The sequence below is a fragment of the Drosophila gunungcola genome, assembly GCF_025200985.1.
Source record: "Drosophila gunungcola strain Sukarami chromosome 2L unlocalized genomic scaffold, Dgunungcola_SK_2 000007F, whole genome shotgun sequence".
In the NCBI taxonomy this organism is placed as follows: domain Eukaryota; kingdom Metazoa; phylum Arthropoda; class Insecta; order Diptera; family Drosophilidae; genus Drosophila; species Drosophila gunungcola.
This window is the reverse complement of record NW_026453162.1, coordinates 3,466,719-3,493,741: the sequence shown is the minus strand read 5'-3', so window position 1 is coordinate 3,493,741 and position 27,023 is coordinate 3,466,719. Positions and strand designations below refer to the sequence as shown.

Sequence of the window (27,023 nt, the reverse complement as noted above, 5' to 3'; positions counted from 1 at the left end):
CATTGGCATTTCGGCGGCAGCACAAAAGTCGAAAGCTGTATGACAAAGTTTTAGACTAAGTGGGCTAGGCAAATGTTGAAGTAACTTGTGTAAAACATTAAGCATGAATAGGGAAATCTACCAAATTAACAGCAGTGTCAAAATTAAAGTAAAACAAATTGTCCATCACTTACTCATAGTTCCCAACTGGCATCTTGTCAAACTCCTCGCGCAGCTCATCTGACTTTGGGGCCTTACTTCCGATCTGGGTGTTCCCAATTGGTCCCAATGTCTGTTTCACGGCATAATTCGCCGGTAAGAAGGTAAGTGCTCATTGGATGTACAGTCGTCTGCCTTCAAGTTACTTAGGCGGACCCACTAAAAAAAAGCCCGGCTTATTGGTTGGCATTGAGGAGATTTAGCTACTTTAATTATTACTTGTTTCAGAACGCCTTAGATGATTGTCCTACCCCAAGTGCCGAACTGCAGGTTGGCCTCTCCGATGACGCCTGCACACATGTCGAGTTCCAAGCTTCGTGTGGCCCTGGGATCAGCTCTAGCCCGGAGCCCAATCCCAATCTTAATGCCTCACATACCGCACTTCCTGGATGTTGGCGATCATGGAAATGCCCAGGGACACCGGCACCTTGGCGTGGTCGGGGTAACCATCCGTCACACAATAGTAGCAGGCGCCCAGGAACTTGAGGCGCTGCCCTTTGAAGTGAGAGGTAGCCACATCGAATCTGGCGTAGAGGTGGAGCAGCACTTTCACCAACTTCTCGACCGTGGTCAGCTGGGTGTAGTTAACCACGTCGGCAGAGAGGATACTGACGTCGGGAAGTACCTGGATGGCCATGAAGTTTTCCGGCCTTCGCGAACCACCGGAGATGAAGCGCTCGAACTCGAGCATGATCTTGTTCTTCATGCTATCCTTGATGGGCTTCGCAATCTGCGGCGACAGGATGCTGTCCAAAAGCATCATTTCCAGGCGCAGGGCGTGCCGAAGCCACACCTCCTCCTCGGAGCATGTCGACGGATATCACTTCGTAGCCACGAACATTGCGCGCGCTTTTGGTTTGGTCAAGCGCAATGAAGTGCTCGAAGTGGACCACGTTTACAATGCTGACTGAGGTGGCCAGTAGGGCAGCTCCCCTGATAGAGGAAATCGGCAAAAACATGTAAATCACGCGGAGCACAAAGACGGCGTAGGAGGGACTAAGAAGCCAGTCGTTTATGTAATGATACTTGATCTGCGCTATATCTGAAGGCAAACAGTCAAAAGATGCAAATATACCTGTATTTCATTTTTTGGGCTTACCATTAAATAAAACAATATTGGCCGACAAAACGAAAGTGCACACCATAACCCACTTGTGGGGAATAATAAAGCTCTCAATAAAATTAATACTCAATAAGGAAGTAACCATAACTATCCCATTCCATCAAAAAGTAAGTGCATCCGACAGGGCACTGAAATCTGAATCGCACTATTTCAAAGCACACGACCACTAGAATAAACAGGTGAAGTAACTGATCATCAGTCGGACCTGATACCTCTTTTGCTCTTCCTCCAAGTTCAAGTTCAGTTGGGCCTGCCAATACTGCGTTCAGTAATGGAGGGTTTAACGACTGGCTTACCCTTAAATAGCTCTTCTCCCAGAGGTGCTCGTCACCGTTCTTTCGAAGACGTGGCCCAAACCTCTCTCTAAACGGCAGTTTATTGGATTTTGTTTTTTTTTTCAGATTCTCTGGTCCAGTTTCCTAGTGTACGAAAGTGTTAAGTTACTAAGGACTAAGCTTGCTATGTATCCCAGTTTTTAGAACGCATTTTTTCCTTTATTTTTTCTTTATAATTAAAGAAATTTGATTGCATTCTGTCGTGCAGGTTAGAAAATGTATAGAAAGGTATTGATTTCCTTGGCTTCCTTGGTTTCCCAATTAAGTTCAGGGATCTTCTGCCGACTCTTTGGTGACATTCCTCAACGTCAATCATGGCTTGACCATCGCTTACACCGGCACACCGCGATTCGACTGATCAATCGCATCAGAAACGCCAGACTTGCGCTTTTTCCTTCATCTCGATAAAGTGAGAAGTAAAAATACTTAAATAGAGGAGATTTGCTCTTGGTTTTTTCGTTCTCAAATTTTCTCGGTGTGACTATTAGAAACAAGAAAGAAGCAAACTTCGGCAAGCCGAAGTTCATATACCCTTGCAGCTATTGCGAAAACTAAATATTCTTGAAAACACTAAAATTATGATTTACTTGCGTAAAAACTTTGAAGCTATGATGACTTGTGCCCAAGTATTCGTTAGTTCCGATTTTAATAATATTAAAAGCGTAATTCTAAGCTATCAAATTATTTATATGTCTAAAACGATTAAAAAAAATTTACAAAATAGAAAAGTTACATTTTTAAACCAAATTTTTTTATATATTTATAAAGTCGTCCAATTTTTATGAAATTCAAAGCATTACTATATAGTAATGGTTAAATATTTCAGAATTACGATGAACTAAAAAAAACAGCAAAGTAATAATTTAATATATATATATATATATATATATATATATAAAGGCCGTGATGGAAACTGACCAGCAAAAGTTTTGAACAACTCGTGTGAATCAGCTGCTTGGGATCAGTGCTGCAAACTTTTTTCGGGACCAAAGTTGCCAAAGACGATGAAAAAGGTCCCAACACAACACGCTTTGCACAATAAGTACATTTAATTAAAGGGTAATAAAAACAAAAACACGTTTAAACTAAACTTCTAACCATGTAAAAAAAATCCGAAAAGCGCTTGCTAAAAATAAGTCCCAAGAAAACAGCCCTTGCTTTGTTTCTATCAAATCGTTCGGTAACTAGAAAAGGGGCCAAATATGTTATGCAACAATGTTCTTAAAACATCAAAGAATAAAGTAAAAATATTATTTGCACTTTAAGTTAAGTGGGTAAGTGTACATAGGTGTACAAAGTTCACTCCGCAGATGAGTTTAGGTCTCTCTTAACTTATTCAAATATGTATTTGAAGTTTCTGTCTGAGATATGGTTTATGCTTGATTTGTAGGAGCTGTCGGTTATGTGTGATGTTATAATGTTTACCGTTCAGATCGCTTAGGCTATGCTGGTGGTGTAGCTATATATGTAATTATGAAATTAAAATGTATTGATAATAGAATATATACTTTGGAATTTATCTTGCAAAATGAAGCAAACAAAAAAAAACAACACAATTGACTACGAGTTTGTAGTCAAAAACATTTCGAACATACATATCAGTGCCCTACCCTGGAATCATTCCTACAAAAACAACGGAATATAAATAAAGTAATTGTTTTTGGTAAAATAAATATTAGAAGTTTTTGGACTTGAAAATGCGATCGTCACGTTAATTTTTCCTCGTCCAGAGGTGTTTTTGTTTGATATCAGAAGTTTTTCTTTGAAACTACGGTTTTTTTACTGCAATGCTCTAAAACCTAGTTACAACAAAAGTGTTCCTCAAAACCACAACCATAGTCGCCTCTTATGACTTGGCTATTGAAAAAACCATAGCACACAGTTTTGACAATGCATGCAAATTGTACAGCACTGTTTCATTTAAACTGACCGTTGAAAAGTCGAAATAGCTAAAACTAAATCTTATGGGTTAATACAAATTGTATAGTTAAGTAGAAAAGGTATTTTAAAAATAACGATTTAAAAAAGTTTTTCATATAACTTCTTACATTTTGAATTAGTGGACTTTTTTATAGAAATGTGAAAAATATATTAAAAAATAACATTAGATACACTGGTAAAAAAAAACGCATAGTGAAATCAAACATTTTTATAATTGATTTAACATAATATTTTCGTATTCGAATCAATTATAAAAATCATTGATTTCAAAAAACTTATTTAAACCTTCAGTCAATTATGAACATAATTAAATCAAAGAGAAATAATATTTAAAAAGATATTCCTCATATTATTATCAAAGTTTTCCATCCTTATTTTTACTATTTTAACAATCTGCAATTTTGTATGGTATGATGAATGTTGTTTTATATTTGATTTAAACATTTTAGAAATTTATTCGAAACATGAAGCAATTTGTTTTGAATATGAAAAATGTTGAAACTTTAAAAAAAATTGAAATGTGCAAAGAGTGATTAAGATGAAGTTTGACATCGTAGTTTTTACTATGAAAAGTGGTATCTAATTAACATAGTTTAACTAATGTTATTTCATATTTGATTCAAATATTTAGGCAATTTATTTGAAACATTAACATATTTATTATGAATATGGGAAATATTTAAACATAATAAACATGCATTTACGTGCGTTCGCAAAATTTGTGTGTGTTTTTTTTATACATACATATGCAATTGTTAAACTGTAGCAATATTTACGAATGCTGAACAACATCAACATTTGAATTATTTAAGGCAGACGAAGAGGAGAGAGAATAAAAAGAAAATGCGCCGAAAATTCTTATTTTCATGTTCATTCATACCTTTATGCATTTTTTTATATTCATGTGTACATGAATATACATACTGACATACATATGTATGTATTGTAAATGCAAGGTCAAGCAACCAAAAAACCAAGATCGCGTATTTGCTTTTGCAAGAATCGGCACAAAGGGGGAGTTTCAATAAAGTATTGATTTTTTATTGACATTTTATAAATTTGTTAAATAGAATTTTTCTGAAGACCCCTAGAAAAAGGTGCCAATGGAAAATAAAACGAACAGCGATCGAGTTCTGAAGATAACTAAGTGAAGTTAAAATGAATTAATAATATTATTAATGTATTATTTTGTTTTATTTTTATATTTTTAGGTTATTTTCCAAATAAAAAATATAAATAAACAATGTGTCATATTTATTCGAAATACGTTCAATATAAATATTAAAGAAAAATGTTCAAAATATCTATGGGCTTTTGTTTATTGTGAATATGAACTTAATTTGAAATAAATATGTATTCTTATTAAATTGAAGTTTAAAATGGTCAAATCAAATATGGAAATAGTTACTAAGGTTTACTACGCGGCTTATTTAAATTAAATATTTTAAATTATTTTGGCATACTTTAATCAAATACAAAAAGGTTTGAATTAACTATGCGCCTAATAGAATAAAAAATAATTATGCGACATAATTATATTTACTATTTTCATGTGTGACCTTTATTCGATAGGAAAAATAATTGATTCAATGATGAAATTGTTACAATTACGATGTTCTTTATACCAGTGTACATTTTTATAACCGTTACTTGTAGAGTAAAATAAATATTTAAATTGTTAATATTTTTTTGTCCAAATATTAGAAAATCAATATTTTTGTTTGATATACGCTGAAATTAAAACCACTTGTGACGATCGAGTCGTAAGTCCAAAAAAAGGGGGTGCTGAAAATTCAATTACTTTTTATACCGAAGAAAAATTTTAATTGTTTCCATTGAAGATATTTTTATTTGATGCGCTCAAAGAAAGGCATAATGGTAAAAAATAAGAGATTTAAGTTTTGACGGCCAATTGTTCAACCCGGTGACAAAAAGTCGATGGGTATGGAAGGAATAAACATATACGCTCTATAACTTACTTCAATCATGTTTCAGAGTGACAGGACAGACATTCGCGATTTGTTGGTGTGTGAGTGAGCGTGACCACTTGTTCTACGTGGACATATATAACTATAGTTATAGAATCTACAATTTATGTCCCAAATCTCTATCTTTTTAGTTTCCGATATATCGCCGTTCATACGGACAGACAGACGGAAAAGGCTAGTTAGAATCGGCTATTCATCCCGATCAAGAATATATGTATGTACCTTCCATCTGTTTTCCAAAGATTACTCTACGTTACTCTACGAACTACGGGTACAAATATATACAAACACACTATTATTAACAAGAACTATATATTGGTAACATTAAAAAAGTTACGCCTAACACAAAAAAAAAATGTTACAAATAGTGTGGTTTTACTAAATAACAAAAAACAAATATGGTGGTGTCCGGTTTAAAAAAGGCATGTTTCAAATGTTTTCTCGAAAGTGAGTTTGATAATATTTTCGTATTTCTTTTAAACATAATAAAATTTAACTTATCCAATTAGGGATTTGCCACGAACACAAAAGGGCTTGCTAAAATAAGAAAATACTTTTTTTTTCGTGTCATGACAACTCTTGCTTCTTCCTCCTCTTAAATTCATTCGGAAAATAGTACGTCGAACTTGCGAAATGCTGAAGATTAGCATCTTACCTTTTCTGAGATGCAATAACAACAACAACAACGATACATCAATGAGCAAAATTGTATCTAAAAAGTACAATTTTGCTCATTGATTGGAGTTGACGACACAACGGAATAAAAAAACGAAGCTTAAATGTATACGAATGAATTTGTACCATTTAAAGATAACAACTGAAACCCTCTAAACGTTAGAATTAGCGGAATAAACACAATATAATAAACAAATAAATTTAACGTTAAAAAGGCAGTGTGACCATATAGTTGCTCTGACTCTGCGCTCCAATTCATTGAATGAGGTAACCAATGTGATGTCATACCCGTATAACCAAAGTTATTAAGCAATAAAGTTATGAAAACATTAAAGAACAAGATAAAAATATCATTTGCATTTTAGCTTATCGCAAATTATTTAAAAGCAATTGATTTCTGTGCTTGAAGGATTAAATCCGCCAGCCAATTGCTTAGCGGAAAGTCTTTCGGCTGTGAAAACTGGAACAGGGCCTCTGCAAAAGGATAAAAATATTTTTCAGCTTTAGAGTGACTTTTTTGGTATTATGTATGAATTATGAAACTAAACTCATTAAGAGCGCCTCAAACAAAAAAAAAACCTAGTAAGCCAGAGTAAATTCTGTTAATGGAAGTAATACCAAACCAAAACGGCAACACAATTAAAACATTTTAGCAATTAAAGCAATTAAGTGCTTCCACACCATTTGCTTAGCAGACAAACGAGTAAAAACGGGAGGTTCGGAGGCTCGAAAAAAGATGATAAGTAAATAACATCAAAAAAAATGACGAAAACTTTTTACAGGACAACGCGAACGGCAAATAAAAATGTAAATCATAAAACCGTAATGAAAACAAAAATCCTCAATTTGTATGCTGTCGCACATTCCACAATGCTTGAGCACAGTCCAAGGCGGGTACACGTGAATGTACGTGTACTAAAGTGGAGTGGAGCTGTCATAAATTCTGTCATCAGAGGCGAGTCCGAATGGGAACGTCTTTACAAAGGACATGTGCGATGTGCGTCTATTATTGATGCCCAGTTTTGATCATCGCCTGTCCTCAAAGAGCCCGATTCAATTGTCTGAGACAAATGTCTTTGGCAGAAGGTAAGGAACGAAGTCTTATTTTGCATATGCAAACGCCTGGAGCTTCAAACCGAGGAGGGACAGCCGCACAAACCGCTCGGACATGTTGCACATCACCCTTTCAGTTCTTCCTAGCCTCCAGTCCCGCCCACCTCTTTGGTGGAAAACTTTTAGCACTCGCTCCCAGTTCTTTTCACACTTTTCTTTTTGGTGCTGGCCATGGGCAATACATCTTGGGCCACAAAACACAAAATCGTCTTAAGTATTTTGTGTGGTTTAAATAAAGTAAAAATAATAATGCAAAAATAAAACCCAATGCCCAGCTGTCCGTCCAAAAGAGTGGGAGTGTGTAAAGGATAAGCGTGCTACATCCGCTTAGCGTTGTCTTCTCCTTGTCTTAGTATACCCTGATGTGTGATACGAGCCTTACCTATGGAATAATATTTGGAAAATCGAAAATGCCTATGGAAAATTTTAGCATGAAGATATAATTAAGTTGAAGCGTAAAATAAATCAACGCGTCAAAATATATTCGCATTATATTGTATATATTGTTCAGTATATCACTGAAAACTATATCGGTCTATGTATATTAAACAAATACAACTAATTTATAAACACCATAATCCATTTTCATTTACAACACAATCCGATTGGAGTCTTGCTTTTTTTAATCTAAAGAGCATTCAATTGTCTCTCAATTCTAGACAGATTGTTTCGTTTTCTTTATTCCTTTCTTACCATTTATTTTTGGGTCTGCTTGCTGCGTAAATGATTTTATTCCGTTGCTGTAACATTTTTGATGTACTATTATTCTATGCCCAAGTCCCCAGTGTCCATTATTGTTTTTTATAGACACATTGCTGTGCACACAGCTCAGCAAAAGGGTTAATACCCCGCACCCAGGCCTCCATCGCCACCGACAAGGATTGCTTCATAGTCAGCATGACATGCGAATTAGCCTTGGCGAAAAAGGTGGGCTGCATATAGAATGTGCGATGTGTGATACGGGTTGTGGGCTGTTCACGAGTGTGTGAGTACAAGATCCACGCAATCTTGATGATGTGAATTGTGGCACTTGTCCATCAAAATCGGAGCGTGGGCCGGCATTGCATAATACAGGACTGATAGCTGTTTGCTAATTTTGAGTTTGTGCATACGCCTAGTGGGGCGTGAGATACACCAACATCAAGCGAATACTCAGAACAGCGTTTATGAGGAACACAAGCACACCACTTAAGGGCTTGTAATTCATAACAGCTACAAGGAGATGATCTAAAGAAGTTGTGCACGTTAAGTGGGCGTTCTATTTTTTACAGTGTAGAGCGCAGCGCTTTAACTTAAGGCACTCTCTATTTACAAGTGTATATAAACACAGGCATGTCGCGAAACACAACAAAGTTTTTCGATTTTTTTATTTTTCCATTTCTCTGTGAACAATTTTTTAGCCTACGGATCACCTGTTATTTAGCCACCCCCCAGAAAATTGGTACAGTCGACCAAGACTCCCTAGAAATTTGCCGTTCTTGATTATCTACCTTTTTCACCAACAGCTTCGGTATATTGAACCGCTTAAGACAGGTTCATAAAGTCAGTTATACCTTTCCAGAGGATATTACATATAGTTTCAGTCAGAAGTTTGCAACGCAGTGAAGTGGACATTTCCGATCCTATGTTCCTGATCAGCATCACTAGGAGAGACGATCTAGCCACGTCCGTCTGTCCGCTTCTAGGCAAACTAGTCTTTCAGTTTTAAGCTTTCCCAAACGTTGTCTACCTATTGCAAGTATTATGTTTAAGTCGGGACGAGCTGGTTTGGACGACTATATCATATAGCAATCATAGGAACAATCGGAAAAAAAGAAAAAATATATAACTTTGTTTTCTTTTTACATCTTTGCAGAGGGTATTACAATTTCAGTGAGATGTTTGCATCAGCAAAACTAGGAGAGGGGATGTAATCATGTCCGTCTGTCCGTCCGTTTCTCTCAGTTTTTAAGTTTTCTGCATGAAGATTTCTCAAATGTTGTCTTCCTATTGCGAGTAGTAAATAATTCCGAACGAGCTGGATCGGACGACTATATTATATTGGAAAAAAAATGAAAAATTAAATATACAGAATTAGGCTTTAAATTTGACGACTATAGCACATACCTTCCGTGAAAACAATCAAAATATTAAAAAAATAAAAGAAAACAAATTTTTAACTTCACTGATTTTAATTTTTTTTGTTATTTTGATCATAGTAATGGTTTAATAACTCAGAACAGCGCTTTTTAAACGATATGTTAAGCTCTCACAGGGCCGATCATAAATTTTAGCGGAAAATAAGCTTAAAATATTTTGAACCTGACAAACAGAAGTGTAGTCTTGTCCCATGAGCTACTCTTAAAAAAAGGTATATCACTTTCACCTCCCTTTCTCCTGAACAAATTCATTTTAACCTTTCGATTGGTGAACTACTCGTGACGATCGGACAATCACAGCATCATTTTCAATTCTGCGGCTATATATAGTAGTCTCCTATGCACACGCTATTGGTGCGCATTGTCACTACATGTTCTGTCGTCCATAGTGATACATATATTTCTATATATTCCATTTTCATTATGCCCTTATTTTTTAACACTCGAAAATATTCCAGTGCCACAAATTTGAACATGCAAAGTGCCAAACCAAATAATAAAAAATTGTATTGCTATATAAAGTAGTCTTTACTATATATAGCCCAATAGTAAGAATTAGCCATGAACTGTCCTATTTTGAACAACGATATAGCAATCAAAACGTATCGCTTTTATAAGAGTTTTTGCATACTAGACTTTTAAAAAGTCAATTGGTTTAGGAAAAGTAGGGGTGAAAGTTTAAAAAAAATTTTGATTGGAGTATTGGAGCTATTGATGCCGATGCAGAAAGAAGTGCGCTTTCAAAGACACCGATACTTCGTTCAAAAGATATTCAACAAACAAGATTAGACTGCATATTTAAACGAAAAATTTTGTCCTCCTGTTTGTTTGTTTGTTTGAATCAAATCGATGTTTTAGGGTATCGAAACTAATTTTACTGTATTAAGCACCTCGAGCTAAACAAATGTGTTCTACCATTTTCTGGAAAAACCGCTAGTTTAGCGGGAAAACGGCTAAAAAAGTTTTATTTCTCGCGCCTACAACTTCTAAACGAGTAAACGTGTGTGTAATATGTACTGTATATCGTAAGAGGTGCATTTTTAAGGGCTATTTTCCTTGACATCATTTCTGAAAAATTAAATAATTAAGAAATTATAGCCCATATTTTTTAGTTTTTGTATTCACATTTAATAGATTATTTTTAAACGCCAGTAACGATTTCTTCTTCGAGTCCTTATACCTTTTGAGATCTATAACACACTTTTCTCAAAACTCGGGTTTGAAAGTTGTTCAGCGTTTAAAAATTCAACCCATTTCAGATCTTTATAATTATCATTTTATGCTTATTTGAATGCCAAGTAATCTATGCCAAGCCAATTCTTATAAGAGCTTTTTAAGTACAATGAACACATAAACAAGGGTATTATGGGCAAAAATAATTTTTTTGTGTGTTCGTTTTTTTTAATGTCTAAGTAATATGTGGATGCCTCCTGTTCCATTTTAGCTCTTCTTTTTAAATTTATAAAACATCTAACAAAACAAATTTAAAATAAGTTAAAGGTTACAAAAAATGTAATTTATTTTTTAACAAGAGAAGAAGCCATCTTCGGCAAACCGAAGAGTATATACCCATGCAGCTATTACAAAAATTGAATATTCTCAACAATTTTTAATTTTTATTATGGGAGCTATACTTTACAGTCGGCCGATTTAAATACAATTAAAACCGTACCTAAAAAAAACTTCAAAGTTATAATTTGTTTCTTTAATTTTTCTAATTGTTCCTATATGATCTATATGATATACTCGTTCGATCCAAATCTTTCCGACTTATATACTGTACAGTATAGAAAAACACCTTTTGGGAAAGTTTCATGCAGATGGCTTTAAAACTGTGAGACTAGTTTGATGATGATGATTCTGGTGATTGTGATCAAGAACATATATACCTTATCCGGTCAGAGATGTCTCCTTCACTGCGTTGCAAGCTTCTGACTAAAATTATAATACCCTTTGCTAGGGTATAAAAACTGGACCGATTGCATCGACGGCCAAACGCAAACGTTTTTTTCATCTTAAGATGTAAAAATTCTTATTTTTTTGTTTGTCTTTTAATAGAATTTTGTCTTTTTTGAAAGTATTTTGTTTTAATTGGCTAGCCAATTTTCCGACAAAAGCAGAGTAGAAAAGAAAATTAAAAAAGGCCAGGGAAGAGACAGCCTCACATTGGATTCTGCTTTGAAAAAACACTTTTGCCATGAACTCCAGTCAGGCCGCATCACATCACCCCTCCAGTGCCTCTCATCCATACTCACGCAGCGGAGAACGTCATCTACCATGCTTTCGTAGCATCCGTCGGAAACAGAGCAGACCAGAACAAAGATACCAAGTCAGGCCACGAGCATAACGTGCAACTTTCCAGCTTTCGCCGCAATCAATTTTACGGGTGCACAGCAGCAGCAACCAGAAACAGCTTAAAATGCGGCAGTGGAATTAGAGCAACCCCGAGCACGGCCACGCCAAACCACTCAACAACGACCCACCTCCCACCACCCACCACCCCACAGGCGTTAAACACGCCGAGAGAAAGCGGAGCGCACGTGGTCCTGCTCACATGGAGGTATTAGCCCGTAACAACGCTGCATGGGTCAACGCCATGCAGACGGCTCGAATGCATGTCTGTACGAATTCGGAGGCTTGCGAGTGGGCCACGCCCACTGCCCGGAGCCCAAAGACTTTTCCTGCAGCACTACATCCAAAAAAATGCATTGATCAAATTGACCGAAAACACAATTATGCACCGAAAGAATTTGCCATCAATATGAAACAATTATTATACCCTTTCAGAAGGTAATATAGTTTCAACCAAAAACCAGTGAAAGAGACTTTTCCGACCCCATAAAGTGCATATATATAGACATGTCCACCTGTCTGCCTGTCCGTTTCTCTATGCAAATCAAACAAAGTGTTCTTTCTGTTGCAGGTAGTATATACAAGTAAGTCGGAACGGGATAATTGTGGGAAAAAATTAGAACATCGGTGTTTTTCCAAATTATATAAATATACTTCGAGATATAGAACTGATTTACTATTTAAGAACTACGCAATAAGTAAATTAAAATCGGACAACGATTAATATTCTTGTAAAGCTGCATGAAGATATAAACTACTGACAAAGTTTGCTTCCTTTCTTATTTAAATATGTTTATTACACGCCTTGCTTCATAGCCAAAAACTATTAAACATTTTAACAACATTCTGCAAGATTCTAATAAGAAACTTAGGAGTTTTAGCCGACTCTTATCCAACATTGCACCTGATACTACCACATATTGAACACATTGAAACGTTTTGGAAATCGATTCAAATGACGGCAAAAATTGCCATTACGAAACCGATTACGAATGCATTTTTTTACCTTCAGTAACCAGGTGAGAATGGATTTCAAGCTGTAATGCAGGAAATATAAAATCTGCATTACAAGTAATGGGAAGTATGCAAGAGCCGAATTCTGGTCCGATTACAATTCAATAAACAACTCAAAAAACGTATACTGAGCTGTACAAAAAAATAAAATATTCTTTCCCCAAGAAAGAGTCGAACTTAGCTCCAATTTTTAGTGTGTGGACTTTCTAACCACTGGACCACCACCTGATTGTGTTTTAAGTCCTTAAAGGGCTTTACCAGTGTAACCAGATAGTTTAAAATATCAAAAATATCCTTTGAAAGCGGCAAGGACTTATCTAAAATAATGCTCACAAAAAAATATACGTATTCTTTCCCCAAGTAAGAATTCAAGCTGGCTGTAATTTTCGATGGGTGGACTTTCTAATCAGACCTTATACTATACCTATACAAATTGGACGAAGGGTTAGCGAAATAACGAAGACCTGTGAGCATCGGTTACAACTTCGCTGACTTATAACCGTAAATGAAATCCATTACTCTGATGTAGTCCATTCGCCGCTGGGTTCATTTATAGAAATAAATTCCTTAAACTTAAAAAACTGGCTTTCGATTAGGCCAGCATTTGAATAACAAAAATTTGGAATTGAATATGTAAATTTTGTTCTATATATAAACTTTTAAGAAAAAGCGTTTCTTAAAAATAGAAAAATTATACACCCAGAGAAAACACTTATAGTAAAATTAAAAAAAAAAAACAAAATTATTAATTAAAACATTTGAATGTAAAATTGTTTTTTAAAAATACAGGATTACTTAAAATAAACTAAAAACATGATAATGTAATTATTAACATATTTAATTGGTTTATTTTATGGAAAATCGTATATTTCACTTTTATTTAATTTATAACTAGGTTTTTCCGTAATTAAAAATAAAAATGAAAGTGTAACATACTTTAATTTAAACACAAAACACCTCGGGAATAAATCAAAGTGTAAATATTTGGATTTACCATGATTTTTCTTTAGCTGTTTAAGGCTTTTGAGTTTAAGAAATAGAAATACAGCCTTTAATTTACGTAAAGAACGCAAAAAAAAAGTTCGGTTAATGACGAAGCTAACGATGTCAGTCTAATGACTTTGCCGAACGCTTAAAAAACATTCGGTTCAGCAACATCATTCATTTGATTTTTAAAAGCTAAGTCGCGTTCAAGATCAGGAGAGAAATAGCCCTAGAAAATAAAAAAGTCGGCCTGCCTTAATGGTAGCCTAGCGGCTAAGACGTTTGTCCAAAAATTCTGAGCTGTCGGGACTCTATTTGATTTGACTGTGCAAAAGGATACATACGAAAAGGCAAATTTCAAGAGTGTCTTAATGTGTTTAGCTAAGTTTAGTCAGACAAAAAAAAATTTAAATTATCTAAACTGGTCATGACTTTTTACTATTATTAAATTCAAATAAAAATTGTTGTAATTGATAGTATAAAATTCTAAACCATTTCTAGAAATATTAATTTTTTTTTAAAGCTGTTTTTAAAATGTAAGCTTATAAATGACATTTGGTTTCAAAAATTGTAATCCTAATTCGGGTTTAGTGTATTGCGGAATGTGATGCCAGTGTGGCGCAACCTACTAATCTAGGAATTCAAAGGTCCTAGGCTTAAACATAGTTTGGTCCGAAAAAAAGCAAGTTCATTGTTTTCCTTTGTTTAAGTTTATTTAAAGTTACCGAGAGTTTTAAGAGATGCAGATAGGATGTCCGGAGGCATGAAATTAATCAATAAAATAACGCTATAGGCGAGTTCACTCCTAAAATATTAGCTCGATTTTGAACATTTTTGAGTCTACCGATAGATATGACCAAGACACACACACAGATAACAACAGCTAAGTTCTAAAATTTCTCAGAGTTATGTGACAGACGTGTTTGGTGATTCGCGATTTGCGTTAGAGAAATAAATTTGCGCTGCGTAAGAATTACTGGAATCTGCATGTCAAGAATACACATACATATAGGGTTGAAAACGCTTCCTTCTACCTGTTAAATACTTTTCAACAATTGCAATATACCCTTTTAGTCTACATACTTAAAAATATATAAAAAACCCTTGAATTTTAATAAATTAATAGCACTCAAAGCGGTTGCTCTGTGGAATGAGTTTGTCCCAAGCCGAAAACATTTGTGATTTGACACAATATGTCGACCTTGGCACACAATGCCTTGTTTTTAGAGCCGACGAGATCTTTGATAGTCCGACCCACTCCCTTTGGTATGTTACTCATGTTATTTATAGCTTCTCCCAGATTTTCCATGGCTAACGATCCAGCCTTAACAGTGAATCCAGCACTAGATAGAGCACTGAAAATTCCCTGCTGAGCAGAAGGGAGTATGCTTTTAAGTTCGGCGGACCAAAAGGCTGGGTGGAAAGGGTCATCGATTATTTATTGCCACACAGAAAACGATCGAAACTACATACTAACCATTGAAAATAATCAAAAGTTGCAGGAAAGTTATCCACGTATGTCTGGGCATCATTTTGATAAAGCAGATAAGTGAATACAGCAAACCTATAAATACCTTAAGTTTTAAATATGACTAATTTCATTATCTATAAAATGAGAGTGACTAAATGATTTTATTTCACAGTTTAATACAAAAAATGTGATCTCAAAGTTGTTTTTATTTTTCTAGCTTAGCTTATTTTTAATTAAATTTCGCTAGGAACACATTAAAGCTTTAATTATAAAAGGCTTTTTAAATCCTGTCAATCATGTAACTTAAGATCCTTTCAAGGATCAAGGGTTTCAAAAGAAACCCCTAAACAGTAAGTACCTTACAGAGTCAATTACTGTACTGAAACCAGTGTTAATGGCGCCCATTTATGATGCCCTCTATAATAAATTAATTAATTATTAAAAAATTATTAATAATTATTAAATCATTCCTATGTTCAAGAGAGTTTTATTTCAGAATTAGACTTTTAATTTAATTGAAATTGGAAAACGTTATCATATAGCTGTTATACGAACGATCAAATAATTGAGGTGAAAATCATCATAGATTCAGTTCTTGTTTAACATTTGCAATAATTACATGGGTATTTCATTTTTGGCTTGCCGAAGTTTGCTTCCTTTCATGTTTTTTATTGATATTTTGATGTGAAAAAGTTTAATTTTAAATGGATAATTATGAAATGGCAAGCTACATGTTTTATCAAAAGTCTTAATACTAATACATGAATTTCATCACAAACAATATACTTTATATAAGATAATCCTGAATTATAAAAAACTGTATTCCATTTAATTCTAATAAATTTACATAAAAAGCTAAATATTGATTATATTTATAACGAGTTTCTTAATAATAAATCTCGACCGCAACTAAAGAGTTCAGAAATTAATACAATAACATAATACGATTTTATTGTTTATACCCAGAAGTTTGCAACGCAGTGAAGGAGACGTTTCCGACTCTATAAAGTATATATATTCCTGTTCAGCATCACTAAAGTCGATCTAGCCATGTACGGCTGTCCGTCTGTCCGTCCGTTTCTACGCAAACTAGTCTCTCAGTTTTAATGCTATCTGCATGAAACTTTCCCAAAAGTTGTTATTCTGTTGCAGGTATGCAACTATAGCATATAGCTCCCATAGGAACAATCGGAAAATTAAATGAAAAAAATTATAACCTTGCTGTTTTTATACCCTTGCAGAGGGTATTATAATTTCAGTCAGAAGTTTGCAACGCAGTGAAGGAGACATCTCCGACCCTATAAAGTATATATATTCTTGATCAGCATCAATAGGAGAGTCGATCTAGCCATGTCCGTCTGTCCGTCCGTCTGTCCGTCCGTCTGTCCGTCCGTTTATATGCAAACTAGTCTCTCAGTTTTAAAGCTATCTGCATGAAAATTTCCCAAAAGTCGTCTTTCTATTGCAGGTAGTATATAAGTCGGAACGAGCCGGATCGGACGACTATAGAATATAGCTCCCATAAGAACAATCATAAAAAATAAATAAAAAAAATTATAACTTTGGTGTTTTTTAATTTTTTTTTAGTGCTTCGAGATATAGTAATGGATAAATATTTCAGAATTACGTTTTAAATTTCATCAAAATCGGACGACTATAGTATATAGCTCCCATAGGAACAATCATAAAAATAAATAAAAAACAAGAAGGAAAGCAAACTTCGGCAAGCCGAAGTTTATATACCCTTGCAGCTATTGCAAGAATTAAATATTTTTGAAAACATTAAAATTATGATTTACTTGCGTATATGTCTAAAAACATTGAAGCAATGATGATTTGCAGCTCATTATTAGGTAGTTATTTTATATAATTTTATTATTTCTATTGGAGCTATATGATATAGTCGTCCTATTTTGATGAAATTTTAACCGTAATTCTGAAATATTTATCCATTACTAAATGTCGAAGAACTAAAAAAAAAAATTAAAAAACGGCAAAGTTATAATTTTTTTCATTTATTTTTCCGATTGTTCCTATGGGAGCTATATGCTATAGTCGTCCGATTTTGATGAAATTTAAAACGTAAATCGGAAATATTTTACTATTACTATATGTCGAAGAACTAAAAAAAATTAAAAAACAGAAAAGTTATAATTTTTTTCATTTATTTTTCCGATTGTTCCTATGGGAGCTATATGCTATAGTCGTCCGATCCGGCTCGTTCCGACTTATATACTACCTGCAATAGAAAGACAACTTTTGGGAAAGTTTCATGCAGTTTGCATATAAACGGACGGACAGACGGACAGACGGACAGACGGACGGACAGACGGACAGACGGACGGACAGACGGACAGACGGACATGGCTAGATCGACTCTACTAGTGATGCTGATCAAGAATATATATACTTTATAGGGTCGGAAACGTCTCCTTCACTGCGTTGCAAACTTCTGACTGAAATTATAATACCCTCTGCAAGGGTATAAAAATGTATTAAATTTAACTCTTTTATTTTGTAATCCTTTTGATTATTTAATTATTTGACAGCTCAGAATTACGCTTTTAATTTTATTAAAATCGGAAAACATTATCATATAGCTGCCATAGGAACTCAAATAATTGAGCTGCAAATCATCATAGCTTCAATGCTTTTAAACATACACGCAAGTAAATCATAATTTTAATATCTTCAAGAATATTTAATTTTAGCAATAGCTGCAAGGGTATATGAACTTCGGCTTGCCGAAGCTTGCTTTCTTTCTTGTTTAAAACGTGGTGTGCCTCAAGGTTCTGTTTTTGGTCCGCTGTGGTTTACTCTTTATGTGAATGATCTCCCATCCATGTTATCAAATTGTAGTGTTCATATGTACACAGATGAGGTTCAGATAAATGAGAGTCTTTACCTAAATAGAATAAATTTATGTAATCGTGAACTTGTCAAAACAAGCAACTGGTCAAAAGATAACAGCCTTGTAATTTATAAAAAGAAAATTAGCAGTGATTCCATCCAGCCCTTAGTTTTAAACAGCATTCTATCGAATACGTTGAAAAAGCTACTTACTTGGGCTCTGTGTTCAACAGTACGCTGACCTGGAACGATCATAAACAAGAAAGGAAGCAAACTTCGGCAAGCCGAAGTTCATATACCCTTGCAGCTATTGAAAAAATTAAATATTTTTGAGAACATTAAAATTATGATTGACTTGCGTTTATGTTTAAAAACATTGAAGCTATGTATGATGACTTGCAGCTCAATTATTCGATAGTTCCTATGGCAGCTATATGATATCGTTATCCGATTTTAATAAAAAATAAAAGCGTAATTCTGAACTGTCAAGTTATTAATTAGTCAAAAAGAATTTCTAAAATAAAATAAATAAAATAAAAACAAGCAAAGTTATAATTTTTTTTCAATTATTTTTCCGATTGTGACACTAGAAGCTATATGCTATAGTCGTCCGATCCGGCTCGTTCTGACTTATATACTACCTGCAATAAAAAGTAAACTTCTGGGAAAGTTTCATGCAGATAGCTTTAAAACTGAGAGACTAGTTTGCGTAGAAACAGACGAACATGACTAGATCGACTCTCCTAGTGAAGCTGATCAAGAATATATATGTATACTTTATAGGGTCCGAAACGTCTCCTTCACTGCGTTGCAAACTTCTGACTGAAATTATAATACCCTCTGCATTATTTGAACTCCACTTAACAGACTGTACGAAAATGAGAGCGTTAGTTTACTTACAGAAAATAATTTTTACGAAAGAGCCAAGCTATCATTTAGAAACACTCAGATTCTCCACTTCGCGAAGAGCAAACACAATTATTCAGATAAGGAGTAGATCCCTGCTTTCTGAACGGTAATACTTTATCTATGCAATAAGATTATGGAATTAGTTACCAAACTCCAAAAAGAATATAAGTAGTGCAGCGCAGTTTAAGGCAAAATTAATTTCACACTTTTAAGAAACCAACATGACGTAAATAAACATAGCGTCCCTAGCTTTAGATATAATATAAGCTTAATTAAAATAGTGTTGTCGCGTTAAATTAAAATTATTGACTACAAATTAACATATCCTGTGTGTCTAGCGCATTAAATTATAAGTATTAAACTTGTAACATTAAGAAGAACTTTGTAAATAAATTAAACTAAATTAATATTTACTTTGCAACAAGCCCAACTGATTGACAGTGTACGCGAAGCACACGAACTCCGGTGAACTCTGCAAACTTCGCTCTCACTAGAAAGAACAACGTTTTTTTTGCTAGCGAAACTGTTTGTTGATGTGAATACTAGGCTTACGGACCATCACGCCAAGGGATGATGGTTAGTGGATGTAGCTCTGTGGGACTAGGCCTGTGTCTAGCCATAAGACCATTTTTTCATTCGTTTAATCATTAATAGCTGAATACTTTGTTTGTACTTTTTCGAATTTGGCGCCCTCGTGCAAAGTTTTGTATCACTTAACAAATGAATGGCTTACCAGCGCTAAGGAGTTTTGCAGCACTGGTCACCGTTCCAGGGATGGATCGTTTGTAAATTCGGGATTTTGAATAAAGTATACAGTTAAAATATTGGCTTAAAGTTAAAGATTGCCTAAACTATTTTGCAAACTATGTGAACTCCTCGATGGCCCGCGCACCCCACAAGTATAGAAAGTGAGCGGATTGCCTGTTCGTGAGCATCTTGCACTCACACACACACGCGTGCTCTCTGCGCCTCCGCTCTTGAAATCGTTTCGATTTGTTGTTGGCCGCAGTGCTTGTTTTGCTTATATTAGCAAGTGTGGAGTGCAAACCAAGAACCAATAGTCGCCGTAGCTTCGACGTGTCAGTTTCTAGTTCAGTTTAGTTCAGTTCAGCACAGTTGATTGATATCAACAGCCAAATCGCGAAGTAAAGCAGCCCCCGAACGCAGTAAGGAGAAGCATACGAGCAAACACAGCAGAATGGCGGAAAAAGTAAATGTGTGCATTGTGGGCTCCGGCAATTGGTAAGTGCATTTGCTTAGCCGTCCGCCGATGCACTTACATAATAATCTCTGATCTCTAATCTCCACGCCCACGTCCACGCCCACCCCCATCCCCACCTTAAACTTCCCCTTCCGCCCGCAGGGGTTCGGCCATAGCCAAAATCGTGGGCGCAAATGCGGCCGCTCTGCCGGAATTCGAGGAGCGGGTGACCATGTTCGTCTACGAGGAGATGATTGAGGGCAAGAAGCTGACGGAGATTATCAACGAGACGCACGAGAACGTCAAGTACCTGAAAGGACACAAGCTGCCCCCGAATGTGGTAAGTGGATTGGATTGGACACTGGCAATCCAGTCGAAGTCCAACCCCCAAGCCAAAGCTGGTGATTATGGCTTATGTAACAGCCGTGCGAATTGTTAACAACCTGTGCTTACATAAAAGGCTGCATGCCTTGATCTTGGCCATGCAGCCAAATTATCTAATCAGTCGAATCAGTCGAATCCGCGACTATTTTTACACCACGCTCTCGCTCTCTTGCACTGCGCTCTCTTCGCTGCAGTTTTCAGGGCCATCACCTCGCCGCTCTTCTTGGCACTCTCTCGCCAGAGAGCCCTGTGCCTTTGACGTAGGTCAAGGCCAGTGGGCATGCAAGGGCCACAAACCCCCACAGCAGGGCCGTTGAAGTTGCGTCAATATTCTATTAGCCGATAAGGCGGGCGACCCACTTCAAATGGGTGCGTTACTACACATGTACGTGCTCCACAAAGCACTCGAACAGTTCTGTTTGCCGATTATAGATAAGCCCAAACGGTTCGGGTGATGAAGTCCATCCAAATCATCACCCTCCAAGTATTTAGCTAGCCCTGTAAACGGGCTGTTAGCCGTCTATAATTTCTAACTTTGCTTAGGAAAAAACCTGAGCATACAATCACTCAGTCGTATATTAGAGGCATGCGTTGGCGGCATGGATTGATAAACGTGAAAAACAAAATAAAAACAAAAGCGACTTCTATGCCGCGGCGTTTGTTTGTCGCAATAATTCACACACAAAAATACATATTGGGCCATTTGGCAAACTTTCAGAAGCCGTATGGCTGCGACTGTAGGAGAGGGGGGAATCATAACAACAGAAAGCCAAAAAAATAATGAGGCTGAAATTTTATAAGCAATGATCGAGACCAATGCCAGATATGCAAAATGTATGCGAAGGCAATGAAAATGTGTTAGCAAGTTAATAGGTTTGCAACAAAGGAAAACAAATATACTTTTGTTTATTTGTATATGTATCATATGTATGTGGTATAATTATTATCAGAACTCTGTATTGCATTTTGAATGACCTTCCGACTGGAATTTTTAGTAAACTGTATTTTTGAAGCAGTCAAACAACTTGATACACTTGGAAAAAACAAAAGTATTAAGTATTAGCTCACAAAACAAAAGAGAGCATGGTCATAAGCTAAAATAACCTAGTTGGTTATTAGCTAAAGTTAAGCCATTACCATTTTTCCACAACATTACTAAACATTTAATTAAACTAGACCTTTAGAAATTTAAAGTTCAATGCCATCCGAAGATTTTTACACTCACACCATTTTGCAAAACGAAAAACACAAAAATACGCTATGTAGGTAATCTCATTTCTAATGCGACAAACAGGTTTGCATGCCATCATGGCGATATGGAAAAAAAATAAAGTATACGTCACCCATATCAAGCTCAGCCAATCGATCTAGCGATTCCCGTGATTTCACTAGTCAAGACATCTGAGAAACGAGCCTCCAAAAGTTGGAATGGAACACGTGCAAGGGAAATGATTTTCTCGATTCGTCTGCAGTTCCCTTTATTTAACCTTCAGCATGCTTATCGGAGTTTTATTTTACTGTTTTTTGCTGTTTTCCTTATCACAGTAATTAGAAACGTTTATTTTCTGCCCTCTCCACAGGTTGCCGTGCCCGACCTAGTTGAGGCCGCGAAGAACGCCGACATCCTGATCTTTGTGGTGCCCCATCAGTTTATCCCCAACTTCTGCAAACAGCTCCTGGGAAAAATCAAGCCGAACGCCATCGCTATCTCCCTGATCAAGGGCTTCGACAAAGCCGAGGGCGGTGGCATTGATCTGATTTCCCATATTATCACGCGTCACCTGAAGGCAAGTCGACGTCGCATAGCGAACTGCCATTAAATTAATCATCTTCTGACCTTTCCTCAGATCCCATGCGCCGTGTTGATGGGCGCCAACCTGGCCAACGAGGTGGCTGAAGGAAACTTCTGCGAGACAACCATCGGCTGCACGGACAAGAAGTACGGCAAGGTGCTGCGTGATCTCTTCCAGGCTAACCACTTCCGCGTGGTGGTCGTTGACGACGCCGACGCCGTGGAGGTCTGCGGGGCCCTTAAGAACATAGTGGCCTGCGGCGCGGGCTTCGTCGACGGACTAAAGCTGGGCGATAACACAAAGGCAGCTGTCATCCGGCTGGGTCTCATGGAGATGATTCGCTTCGTGGACGTCTTCTACCCTGGAAGCAAGCTGTCCACCTTCTTCGAGAGCTGTGGCGTGGCAGATCTGATCACGACGTGTTACGGTGAGTATTATGCTTAGGTGAGGTCAAAAAACGTGTTTCCGGATCTCAGTTATAACGAGCAAGTTGATTAGCCTATAAGATTAAGTATGTTGCTTTTATAAAAATTACTAATGCAACCTGTATAACTAAATCCGTTATATGAATCTAAATCCGTTATATAAATATCAGTTTAATGACCTTTGCACTTTCAAATAAGTAACAGTTTTTAATATTTATTTTTTACAGGTGGACGAAATCGCCGCGTCTCTGAGGCCTTTGTTACTTCCGGCAAAACTATTGAGGAGCTGGAGAAGGAAATGCTTAATGGTCAGAAGCTGCAGGGCCCGCCTACTGCCGAGGAGGTGAACTATATGCTGAAGAACAAGGGTCTAGAGGACAAGTACGACTGATCTTTTAAGCCAATGGTTTTCAAACACTAATAACAAACCTTCATTGATTGCAGATTCCCCCTGTTCACGGCCATCCACAAAATATGCACAAATCAGCTTAAGCCTAAAGATTTAATTGATTGCATACGCAATCACCCTGAGCATATGTAAGTGTTTTGTTTGCGTTCGTTATGCCTCGTTTGCGCCTGTTTATCCCGTTAACCTTCCCGAAAAACCCCGAATTAAGCTCTTGCTTTGTGTGCTCACCTTTTACTTTTGATTTACTTTGGATTTCTTTAGAACCAATATTTTGAATTAATCTTTCTTCTTAACTATGTTATTTAACCTTCTTTATTTTTATGATTTCTGAATTGTTCCCTATTTTTAATTTACTAATACTTAAATTAAGTTTAACTCTAACCTTAATAAAAAGCTTAATAATAAAACTCGGAACAAAATTCAAAATTTTGAAAAACCAAAAACATAAAAAGATCTTTTTTGATATTCTTAAAATAAATCATTAATCACTCATTCCGAATCACATCTGTGCCATTCGCTTTCGATGTATTATTCAGCCATTTATGTCATTACCTCCCGTAGTCATTGCCAATGCCTAAAAACTTATTTTTCTTCCATTACAAATTAGTTTTCTTCTCTTCTTTTTTATATTATTTTTCATAGGGATACGTCCATCATGCCGTCGCCAAAACTTTAAGCTGTGTTACACCTAAACAAGATCAGTCAAATGTATATTGTAAATAATATATCTACCCGCATATGTAGATCAAATCAACACAAGTCATCCCCACTCACGCATATAAAACTGGCATTTATAGTTACTACCATATGTGCAAAAAGTCAGATACTACGTCAACTACATTTCTATTTCAACTTTTATTTAAAAGCGTGTTTCTGTGCAAAGTGTTTAAGTGTTAGATAAAACAAAGAACCAAAACAAAGAGTGTCATATTTGTTAAGCTTAATTGGAATTGTTAAAATAAATATACAAATTAAATTTTAATTTTGAACATGTGTACCACCCCAAAGTGTTCCTCATTCATTTGACATAAAATAATTGGCAGCTTCAAATCGGCAAAAAGGAGTACGTATTGAAATTCCAAGGTTAATAAATTTAGCAATTTTTAGTTTATCAAGCACGGTTATGTTTTTATAACAAAAGAACATATATTACCACCCATATGCTGGTGTATAATTTTGTATTAAACTATTACGTTTTCTATTCCACAGGCAAAATTTGTAAATCTGTAACGAAGCCGAGAACGTTTTTAAAATTTATATGCACCACTGAGAGTAAATGTATTTTTTCAGCACAGCTCCAACTCAACGAATCTTTCGAGTCCATTAACTAACCAGTTAACTATAATGATTGTGTATAGGTTGATGCATTAGTTAGTTAGCTTATTCTTTTTAATCCGAAACCACGCATATCCAACGAACCACAGAAGAAAACTAACAACAAACACCAAAGTCTGCTTTAATTTTAAAATTTAGTTGTTTTTAATCCTAACTAGCCAAGAGACAAGCGCAAGTACCTAAAAAGTATATTCTAATTATATGGCCACGAGTATTACAACGGTAATCGAAGAATCGTGTGGAAAGAATCTTAGTCTAATTTTAATCGGACTGCGTAGTAACTAGAATTAATTGAATACCAAAAGATCGTTGCAAAAATAAAAGCTGAGTAGTTTACTGGGTTGTTAACTTGTTTTGTATTATAACATATTTAAAATTTTGGGAGTTTAAAGTATCGTGAAAAGTAAGGTACATGATCACTGTCACTTAACGTACAATTAAGGGGTTATATACAGTTAAAAGGCCGAAAAAAGCGAGTTTTGAAACTTTTTTCTGAGAAAACTTTTAAATTTATTTACCTTGTATTTTGTACACATATTATGTTATATTTTAACTGTATTTTATGACTAAGTATTGGAAAAAATATTTTTTGGAAAGGAGCTACAGCTAATCTCCGGGAGATTAATACAGATTTCGTTAAATTGTGGTCAAATCTAGTAATTAATCAAAGGAATAAGCCAAACAAAAAAATTTGTTTTTGAACATGACTTTGGTTTTAAGTTGCTTATAAAAAAATATTTATCGAAAAAGAACTTAGATTAATTACTTAAAATTATATTTAAGAAGCTCGTGATAAAATTTGAGACCAAACGGCTCAGCCGTTTTAGAGTAATGTTTGTCACCGACTTTAAAATCACTATTTTGAGTAAAAAGTGTTTAGAGTATCAAAAACCGATATGAAATTTTCATTGTGTTTTCATAAATATACAGTGACAAAAGAAAACATTTTTTTTAAATTCTTACTGTGTATAGCCCCTTAAATGGAATGAAAATGACCAATAACATTATATGATAATGCCAAATCGCATTATCATATTTCCCACAGTAGCTTGGAAGGGATGGTAGCAATTAATTTTTGCAAGTATTTCAATTGTATTTTCAATTTTTGTGTTCAAAAGTGTTATTATTATAACAAGTCGCTGGTCTCTAAAAGTGGCCCTGAAAGCCAAATTCACTTCCAAGAAGTATGCCCCGATTTCCGGCCAGTGTACCCTTGTCAAATAATAGGAAAAATGTCAATATTATTTTTAACACAATTTACGCAAACTATTCTCTCGGCTGTGTTTCAAGCTTCGCATCATAGAGCAGGAGGACTGTTCTAAATAATGATGCGAAGCTTTAAAAACAGACGGAAATTAAAAGCACAAATATATAATTCTAAAAGAAACACATTTTGAAACGCTTTTAAAGTCGTTCAAACATATTTTAAAGTTATTAAAGTTTCTGAAAATGTATTTTCGTTAAAATTGTCATTTCCCCATGGTTATAACTTCAAAATTAAAATGTTTGAGGTCCTGATCTAAATTAAATAGACCGAAGTTGGCAACCAGACCACTATATAGCCCCTTTCCACAGAGATCCATCCACCTTCCTCCATTCTGCAACCTTTTTCCCACGCAGTCCATCCCTGAAAAACGGTTGGGATTTTTGAAAAGTGTGAATCTGCGATTTCCACAGAGCACATCCACCATCGCCCTTCCGATAACAGCTGATCTGAACAGCAGAGGCTCATTAAAACAAAGCGACGAAAACCACTCTTGTTATAATAGCCCTAAATTTGGTTTCAAAAATGTACTAAGGTTCTTATTCGTGGTATTACATGATTTAAAAATTCATATTCATAATAATATTGTATAAGCAATGTTTAAATAATAGTTCCAACAAGCCTTGCTGATTAAGAGTAAAGCCTAAAGCCAGCGTAAAAAGTTTTTTTTTGGCCTAGTACTCAGATCGATCAATAGTTTCGCCAGAGAAAAATTTTTATTCTTTCTAGTCTTTCTCTCATAGTCGACGAACGGTTTTCGTCGATCTGATTACTAGGCTTTAAGACCGAAGCACACCGAATCCGATGAACTCTGAAAACTTCAATCACACTAGAAAAAATAAAGTTTTTCGCTGGCAAAACTGTTTTTTTTTTTATTTTGGGTACTAGGCTTTATGCGAATTTCATGGTGTACAGAAAACAACTTAAGTCCATTGCTTTGACATGCTTTAGCAAAAGTATTCTTTCATATGTGGTTTCTTCTGCAAATATTGGTTTAATATTAGTTTTTTTGTTGTGCCAAAAGAAGGACCAGCTTTTGTATAACTTTAGTAAAAGCTTCAGAGCAAATTAATGCTGGATGGTGCTCTGTGGGAATAGGCTATTATGCCCCTTTTCCCACA

General features: G+C 35.5%; 2 protein-coding genes across 3 annotated transcripts; one reads left to right on the top strand and one right to left on the bottom strand.

Annotated features, from left to right (window-relative positions):
• Positions 1–60: 60 nt before the first annotated feature.
• On the bottom strand, positions 61–1,406 carry LOC128253189 (adenylyl cyclase X E-like). Its single transcript, XM_052981415.1, is given in 4 exon segments — positions 61–357; positions 418–998; positions 1,000–1,240; positions 1,298–1,406. Coding segments are annotated over 3 exon segments (789 nt in total). The 3' UTR covers positions 61–357; positions 418–559.
• An 18,539-nt stretch (positions 1,407–19,945) lies between these two features.
• LOC128253154 (glycerol-3-phosphate dehydrogenase [NAD(+)], cytoplasmic) lies at positions 19,946–24,986 on the top strand. Of its 2 annotated transcripts, none has more exons than XM_052981364.1 (7): positions 19,946–20,333; positions 20,455–20,632; positions 22,257–22,463; positions 22,524–22,896; positions 23,122–23,275; positions 23,339–23,431; positions 23,946–24,285. In XM_052981364.1, exons 1-7 carry the CDS (start codon positions 20,290–20,292, stop codon positions 23,977–23,979), a joined length of 1,083 nt encoding a protein of 360 aa, XP_052837324.1. In that variant the 5' UTR covers positions 19,946–20,289; the 3' UTR covers positions 23,980–24,285. The 2 variants fall into 2 exon arrangements, with proteins under 2 accessions (XP_052837324.1, XP_052837325.1); XM_052981365.1 differs by lacking the exon at positions 23,946–24,285 and adding an exon at positions 24,513–24,986 and having other exon boundaries at positions 19,952–20,333.
• Positions 24,987–27,023: the final 2,037 nt, after the last annotated feature.

Bases quoted from the DNA above. Each gene is read 5' to 3' on its own strand.
- LOC128253154 (XM_052981364.1), top strand. From the start codon at position 20,290: ATGGCGGAAAAAGTAAATGTGTGCATTGTGGGCTCCGGCAATTG. The intron at 22,464-22,523 runs GCAAGTCGACGT...ACCTTTCCTCAG, and splicing joins TTATCACGCGTCACCTGAAG to ATCCCATGCGCCGTGTTGAT. The intron at 23,276-23,338 runs GTACGACTGATC...CATTGATTGCAG, and splicing joins AACAAGGGTCTAGAGGACAA to ATTCCCCCTGTTCACGGCCA.